Source organism: Olea europaea, chromosome 11 (assembly GCF_002742605.1).
Source record: "Olea europaea var. sylvestris chromosome 11, O_europaea_v1, whole genome shotgun sequence".
NCBI classification, from domain to species: Eukaryota; Viridiplantae; Streptophyta; class Magnoliopsida; order Lamiales; family Oleaceae; genus Olea; species Olea europaea.
This window is the reverse complement of record NC_036247.1, coordinates 65,083-73,494: the sequence shown is the minus strand read 5'-3', so window position 1 is coordinate 73,494 and position 8,412 is coordinate 65,083. Positions and strand designations below refer to the sequence as shown.

Here is an 8,412-nt window from a genome sequence, read left to right as displayed (position 1 = left end):
AACAGATCTTGTCCTTTAAAATAAGGAACAAGCTGAGCTTTCCAAAGAAGATAGTTGTCGTTGTTGAGTTTGAGGGTAACTATGTTAGACATATTGGTGATGGAGGGTGAAGAAGAAAAGGAGGACATGATGCTAGACGTTGGTCTTTTAAAGGCTTTGATACCATATAGAGAATGAGAATAATTTATATTATTGTGTATGGAACTTACAATCATGCAGTCTCTTATATAGAAATTGAGACTAACTACAATCCTATAATTAAGGAACATTCAAATTCAAAGTAAGCTGCTGGTAGAGGATTAAGGAATTGATAAGTTCTCTAGATTTGTCTCTGATATATCATCATCTGAAATATCTGCCGAGTTGTTGGATGTAACAGATTTATCAACCTGATCTTCCACCTGATCTTCCATAAATATAAAATTCAAGCCTTAGTTTCGTTGGTTCAAGAGGGAGTAAATGGGTTGAGTCGGAAGCGAAGGTGGCAGTGGCGGGTCGTGGTGGCCATAAGGTTTATTTGGTTTGGTTTCGTTTGGTTTAGCGTGGGGTGGTGTGGGGTGGTGTTGAGGAGGAAGATCATGAACAGTTTTGGCCTTTTATTTTTTTTATTTTTTTTATTTTTTTGATTATTTTAAGGCATAAATTGTAAAGTTAGCATTTTATCCTCTTTAAATTTGGTCAAAATTAACATTTTTGGTCAACTAATGATCAAACGAATGATTTCCATTCATTTAAACCTCTGCTGCATATTTTTGAAAGGTTAAGAACTTTCTCTGACATAAATTGAAGGTTAGAAACCCTTATTGCAATTTTCCCTTATTTTTTTACATCTACCATTTACCACGATGGTAGCAATAATGCTCCACGAACAGGAAAAATGATAGGAGCTGTCAGGAAGAAGTGATATGGCAAAATTAGGTGACGTATTTTTTTATTTATTTTTTTCAAATGCATCGATTTCCTCCATCATTGAGCATGTCAACACAATAAGATTGTAATGGTAAACGATGCTCATAGCTTGCCCACTCATTTACCGTTTGATGGAGAAAAATAACCCTAAATCTATATTTGATTTAACTAAAAATTTAAATTGAAATCAAAATCAAAGTCAATAATTAATTTTAATCGCATTTTACAAAACTCAAAAATTTTCAACCACACGTTCCATCAACTTCAATCAAAATTCATTTTTACCTAATCCAAATGAGGACTCAAAAATAGAAAGATCTCAACCAAGTTACATATGGCAATAGGGCACCATTCTCACTAGAGCTCTACAAAATCTAGCAAAAAGATCATATCACAAAGGACACTTGAAAATCCAGTTCTTTATAGTGCAAGTTGACCTCGAGAAAATGAAATAGGGTGCGCAAAAGATCAACTCCTACTTCCACATCAACATGAAAGACGCCATGTCTTTCAGATAGAGGGCATCGAAGGAAAAGGAGAATTAGCACATGACCACCACAGAGCCCTATAGTGGATGGGATGCCCTCGGACATAGCACAGTGATGCAAAGGACAGGAATGAGATTATTTCACGTCTTGCTGACAGTCGCAGTATACAGACAGCTCTTGTTCCCTAACCTGCTGGAGCACATCTCGCGATTTACTTCCCTCACAAAGCTCTAGGAGCGAGACGGTGAGGGGCTCTCAAGGTTTGGGTTCAACATTTTTTTTTTAGTACAACGGATGGGACTCTCAACTTGGGGCTTTCGTTCTGTTACAAATCCCCCCAGACTAGTGACTAGGCTGTATCATGTGAAAAATCAAGGAGTCTTGACATGGAAGGTCACGAGAATATATAGCTAGAACTTGAATACAACTAAGTTGATACTAACTCGACATGAATTACAAACACTGACAAAGGCAGCTAAAGCAATTGAGGTTATTAGGCAAAAAAATTGGGGGAACATCAATAATAATATAAAAAATCAAATTACGAAACTTGGTCCTTGGAGGTTTATCTCATTTAAGGCATAAATACGAAACATAATGCCACCATAGACTAAAAGAACAATATTACAATCATCATCGTCAACGAATAATTTGAATGCAGCATCTACAACCCCAAAAAGAAAAATAATAATAACAGATGAAGAAATAACAATTGAATGTAGCATGAAACCATTAAATTGAACACAAAATTAAAAACGATGAAAAATCAGTCCATTTATTAACAAGGAGGTTACAGTGAACATAATCAAAAAGCAATAAGATCGATGAAGTGAACTTTCACAGAAAAAGTAAATAATAACAAATTCAAATCAGTGCACAAGGGTGTGTCTGGGAGTGCTTCTCACCAAGGGTGTGTTTGGTAGATATTTTTGTGTAAAAATATTAGGTGTAATATTATTTTAATAAAGAATGTGTTGTAAAAAATAAGAGAAAAAAATGTATTTTGAAAAAAAAAAAGTACCAAACGGGGTACAAATTGTAACGAGAATTTTACCCGTTATTTATAGCACGTAGGTCCCATGTTAGCAGCAGTTTTTAAAATTTTAAAAATGAAATATCGAAAATACCCATCTATCATTACAAAAGAATTAAATGATAAAGGTAAAAATGTCATTTTGTCGAAAAATTGTCTTACATTTCAGCTGCATGTCTGACATATTAATTAAAGCACTGCAGCCCGAGTCCCACTTACCTCATCCAACGGTCAAAAAATGCATTTCACCGGTGGCAACACGTTAATCAATGATTGGCATTAAGAATCAGAGACAATTATCAAAAAGACTATCAGACCGGATATGTTGTGCACATTGCAACATTAATGATTCAATATTAATGACCAAAGTAAAACAACAAAACTTAACAAACATCAATAGACAAAATTAAATTGCTGCTCAATATCTCAAGAGATTCGGACAACCCACCATTTCATGAACATAATAATCTTTCAAAACATAAAGCAAAACCACTAGAATGACTTAACAATGCAGACACTAACGTTTGCAGGAAAAGCTACAAGCGTACTTAAAAGAGCTCCTTCTAATCAAACAAACCGAAGCCCATATCTTCGTCACTCTCCTCCTTGGGCTCCTCCTGAAAAAAAATTATTCAAATGTGCACTGTCAATTAATTAATCTAAAGAATTAATGTTAAAAATATATTAAAATTGCAATTATAATACAACATAATACAAGTATCATATCATAACCTATCGGACAAAAGTATAAATGAAGTAAAGAAAATACATTTTTCTCCTCAGCAGCCGGGGCGGCTGCGGCAGCAGCACCAGCACCAGCACCAGCGCCACCAGTAGGGGCAGCAACTGCTACTGCAGCAGCAGCACCACCAGCTCCAACGTTCATGATAAGGTCCTCAATGTTCCTTTTCTCACAGAGCTTAGCAAAAAGGCTTGGCCAGTATGATTCGACTTTCACATTAGCGGCTTTAACTAGTGTCGAAATTTTCTCCGCCTAAAATTCAAAAACAAAGGGCCCCAGCTAAGATCCAGAAACAAAAATCATTATTCATACCCTGATGTTTACATATATGGGGTTGAAAGAAACGTTACAGTGATAGGGATGCCATCATCGTGAAGGATCAAGCAAGCATAGGTACAAGCGGCTTCTCCTGAAGACATTTTCCTTCAAATAATTCTGATCTACGGAAGATGAAATTATTATGAACAAAAAGAAAAACCTTATAGTTATTACTATATATAAATTTGGAGAAAATATCACAAGAATTGAATAATTGAATAGAATATATAAAAAACCAAATGAAAATGAAGGATTTACCTTCTCAGCCTTAGAGAAATTGCAGCTGCGAGTTCTCAGGTTGCGGTGAAAAGGATGGGTCTCTGTGGAGGGTTTCTTTTTATATGTTAGCTAAATTAGGGCACAGAATAGATCTGACAGAACCATAGTCTCATGGGCTTTATAGTTTGGACGGAGGCCCATCTATTTTGGTTGTTGACGACCCAATCCTTTTTTTATTTATTTTCTATTTTAGCACAAAAAGGGATTTTTCTTTTTTTTTATTCCCTAATATACTAACTAATATATGTGTTGTAAACTAGAGGTGGGCACGAATCGATCGGTTCTCGGCCCATCTATTTTGGTTGTTGACGACCCAATCCTTTTTTTATTTATTTTCTATTTTAGCACAAAAAGGGATTTTTCTTTTTTTTTTATTCCCTAATATACTAACTAATATATGTGTTGTAAACTAGAGGTGAGCACGAATCGATTCGGTTCTAAAGAGAACCGAATCGAATCAAAATTTTTGGGTATCTAATAAATGGAACCGTTGGGTCCAAATATAATTATGGAATCGTTCGGATTCGATTCCGCTCGGTTCTGTACTATAATTAAATATTTTAATATTTATAACAACATTATACAAATACAACTATTGACACATTCGATGGTTTTGGAATGTCAGAAACTAGTAGACTACCTTGTTCAAATGATCGCTACAATCAAAGTTTCAATTGGCAGAGGTCACAGCGTTGGCCAACCATTGTATATGTTTTGGAATGTCAGCGAGACTACAAGAGTGAGTGCGAGAGTCGAGACAGCATTATACACATTAGTGTAGGTGTTTAGGGTTATTTAGTGGGTTGGATTTTGTTGGGCTGAGAAATGAAACAATAAAATGGGTAATTGGGTCAAAAATTAAAAAATTAGAAATGAAACAAATTATTGGCAAAAAAATTTGGATTTAGAAATTGTTAATTTGTCGATTTGTTTAGAAAAAATTAAAATTAAAATAATTTGATTTATTCAATATAAAAAAATTTAAAAGATTCGATTTTTATTCGATTTTCTGGTTCTTGATCTAGAACCGAGAACTGAACCGTACCCGTCAGTTCTCAATTCAGATACCCGTTCGGGTATTTAATTTGATAAGAACCGTCGGGTTCGGTTCGATTCGGTTCGGGAGACTAAATTAACTGTTTGGCATCACAATGTTTTATTAATTGTATATATTACATAATTTAAACATTATTTATTCATCGTATGTCTATATTGTTTTTGTATAAATAAATTTATTTCACATCATAAAAAACTACAAAATTAAATATTTTAACTATATTGTCATCGCACATTTATCTTAATATAAATCGAATTACTTAAAATTTATCTATTTAATATTCCATAGAATCTGACACATTAATATTAAAAAAAAATACTGAAATACAATAACATCTTGTGTTAAATTTCAAAATATATGATAACACGTTAACCTATGAAAAGATAATAATATATAGAACACGCACGTTAACACTTGAAAAGTAATTATGAGCCTGTTTGGGAGTGATTTTGAGAATTGATTTTTTAACCATTAGAAAAAGTGGGGTCCACCTATGAGAGAAGAAGTCAAATATGACGAGTGGAATAGTAAAATAACGGTTAAAAAATCAATTTTTTTGATGAAAAAATGGGGTCCAAACAAACCCTATATATTGGACTTTAACAAAACTTTGTGTCTAGCCAATAAATTCTTCTAAATTATTGATGAAGCTAAATCCGTCATTTTAGCCTTTGTTTGGTCCTCGTTAATTTCAATTTCATTACATTTCATTTTTTTATCTCCTATTTTCAACCACACAACCTCTTATAAAATAATATTACATTTAAAACGGAAACTTCCTTCCTTTTCAACCACTTATTTTTAAAAAAATACTATTCCACCCATTTCATTTCTCCAAATCGAGGGCCAAACGGGCTCTTAGTGTTGAAAGTAAGTGACTCATAAAAAGAGATAATCGTTTAAACCAATGAAGAGATTATTAAAAATGAAATGTAACGCAAATGAAGACGTTTATAGTGAAGATAAAGTTGCGAATTATCTTGTTTGTAGCATTTAGTTTCATTATTCAATTCATTTACTTGTTATAGAGTGAAAATGATACTACATTTGCGACAAATTATATTAGGTAGAAAATTAATTTCGATTAATACGGAAGACAAGTAATATAAAATTTATTATTCACATGTTTCACAAGTTTAAAATTTTATATGAAATCATTTGATTGAAACAAAAGCATTAACTAAATCATTTCAACAAAATTAAAATTTGAAACTCTAACATAATTGGGTGATCATTAAAAATGTTTACTTGTTATTTTATTTTGCCCAGCGTTCATTTCTTCTTCTTCTTCTTCTTCTTATTATTATTTATTAGAAACTTACCCTACACTAAATTTGAATCAAGGTTAATTTCCATTTTGGTCGCTGAAATTTGATAAAATCTCAATTAAGTTTTCCAACTTCGATTTGTGGCAATAAAATTACTGAACTTATAATTTAATAGTTTAACTTTGTCGGCTTTCACTAGTAAACTTATTGCCTCAATCCTTCGTTAGCCATATTTCAATGTAAACATACCACAATGCCGCGACTGCAAAGTCTTAACATTGGAGATTAATATAGCTCTGGTATGTTAATTTGGATAAATTATCTTAGATATGTAAACAAAATTTATTTTCAAAGTTTATATTTACGACATAATTAGATGACATCTATTTAGAACGTAATAAATACTAGATTTCAATTCATGTAGGATTGTGAAATTAAATTTTAGTAAATGTTACTATCAAGGTTACTAACATCAAAAGTAAAATAATATTCATTGATCGTACAAGGACAATAGAGTTTAGTGAGCTAATTGAAATTTCTTAGAGAGCTCAGTGACCAAAAAATAAAAATACCTTTTTAATCGATGGGTGAGATGGAAAACTTGGGGATTATAATGTCAAGTGGGTTCCACTGATGTTAGGCTCAGTAAAACTATCCCGATAGGGATAGTCGACAGATTTTGGAAATAGATACTGAGTGTCATCACCTATTTCGTTATCCTTTTTTTTTCTAACTACCTAATCAGTGAATGACGCGTGTCTAACTAGGGGGCCGTTTGAGCCCCATTATTTGTAAATTATAATGAGATGAATATTATTTTTTTGAAAAATGAGTGATTGAAAAGTTTTTGATTTACATATAATATTATTTTATTGAAATTTGTGTGGTTAAAAGTAGAGGTGGGCGCGGGTCGGTTCAGTTCGGTTCTAAAGAGAATCGAACCGAACCAAAATTTTCGGGTATATAGTAAATGGAACTGTCGGGTCTAAATATAATTATGGAACCGTTCGAGTTCGGCTCCGTTTGACTTGGTTCGGTTCTGTACTATAATTAAATTTTTTAACATTTATAATAACATTATATAAATACAACTAATGATACATTCAATGGTAATGGAATGTCAGAGACTAGTAGACTACATTGTTCAAATAATCGCTACGATCAAAGTTTCGGTTGGCGAAGGTCACAGCTTCGATCTGAGGTCACAGCATCGACCGACGATTGTATAGGTTTTGGGAATGTCAGCAAGGTTGCGAGAGTGAGTGCAAGAGTCGAGACAGCATTATGCACTTTAGTGTAGGTGTTTAGGGTTATTTAGTGGGTTGGATTTTGTTGGGCTAAGAAATGAAACAATAAAATGGGTAATTGTGCCAAAAATTAAAAAATTAGAAATGAAACAAATTATTAGACTAAAAATTTGGATTTAAAATTTGTTAATTTGTTTAGAAAAAATTAAAATTAAAATAATTTGATTTATTCAATATAAAAAAAATTAGAAAGATTCGGTTCTTATTCGGTTATTCGGTTCTTAATCTAGAATTGAGAAACGAACCGTACCCGTCGGTTCTCAATTCAGATACCCGTTCGAGTATTTAATTTGACAAGAACCGTCGGGTTCGGTTCAGTTCGGTTCGAGTTTGGTTCGGTCAATTCGATTCGAAAAATTTGCCTAGCCCTAGTTAAAAGTAGGAGAGAGAAAAATTTAATTTAATGTAATGAGAAATAATGGGGCTCAAACGGGGGCCAAATTTAAACTCTGACCAAACCCTGTATTTGTAACATTCTCTATTAGGCTACCTTCTTGAATTTGGTGTTGATTTGATTGGTCGATAATTAGGTTTCACTATTAACGTGTTAAAAATAAAATATAAAATTATTCACTTATTCATTATTAATTTTTATCAATTTATAAAATAAACCCCTAATTGATATTCATTAACTTTTTTTTTTTTTTTATCAAACCCATTTTTAACTACACGTTCATATAATAAAATATTTTACACAAAAATTCAAAAAATTTCTTATTTTTTAACCACACATTCTCGAATGAATCATTATTTTGTTTTTATTTTTTTCAACAAGAAAACAAAATCATTAAAATGGAAGTCAAATGAGGGCTATTTTGTTTACAAATTATTCCCTAAAGGAGACTTATTTAAATAATTTGATAAAATATTACTAGTTTATTTATCCCATGCTTGGTACAAATTAAGTCAAAGTCAATAGTTAGCTCTTATTTGGTCACTATTATCTTCAAAATACATTTTCTCTCTCTCTCTCTCTCTCTTATTTTCAACCATGTATTTTACAATAAAATA

The 8,412-nt window shown here is 32.3% G+C and overlaps 1 protein-coding gene across 2 annotated transcripts; it reads right to left on the bottom strand.

Annotated features, from left to right (window-relative positions):
- Positions 1 to 2,799: 2,799 nt before the first annotated feature.
- Positions 2,800 to 3,851, bottom strand: LOC111402860 (60S acidic ribosomal protein P1-like). 2 transcript variants are annotated; one of them, XM_023031161.1, is made up of 4 exons: positions 3,749 to 3,851; positions 3,523 to 3,612; positions 3,200 to 3,424; positions 2,800 to 3,047 (listed from the first exon to the last, which is right to left on the bottom strand). In XM_023031161.1, exons 2-4 carry the CDS (start codon positions 3,589 to 3,591, stop codon positions 2,994 to 2,996), a joined length of 348 nt encoding a protein of 115 aa, XP_022886929.1. In that variant the 5' UTR covers positions 3,592 to 3,612; positions 3,749 to 3,851; the 3' UTR covers positions 2,800 to 2,993. The 2 variants fall into 2 exon arrangements, with proteins under 2 accessions (XP_022886929.1, XP_022886930.1); XM_023031162.1 differs by having other exon boundaries at positions 3,523 to 3,607.
- Positions 3,852 to 8,412: the final 4,561 nt, after the last annotated feature.

Excerpts from the sequence above, each read along its gene's own strand:
- LOC111402860 (XM_023031161.1), bottom strand. The coding sequence starts at position 3,591 with ATGTCTTCAGGAGAAGCCGCTTGTACCTATGCTTGCTTGATCCTTCAC. Across the intron at positions 3,425-3,522 it reads ATGATGGCATCCCTATCACT|GCGGAGAAAATTTCGACACT; the intron begins GTAACGTTTCTT and ends TTTGAATTTTAG. Across the intron at positions 3,048-3,199 it reads CGGCTGCTGAGGAGAAAAAT|GAGGAGCCCAAGGAGGAGAG; the intron begins GTATTTTCTTTA and ends ATTTTTTTTCAG.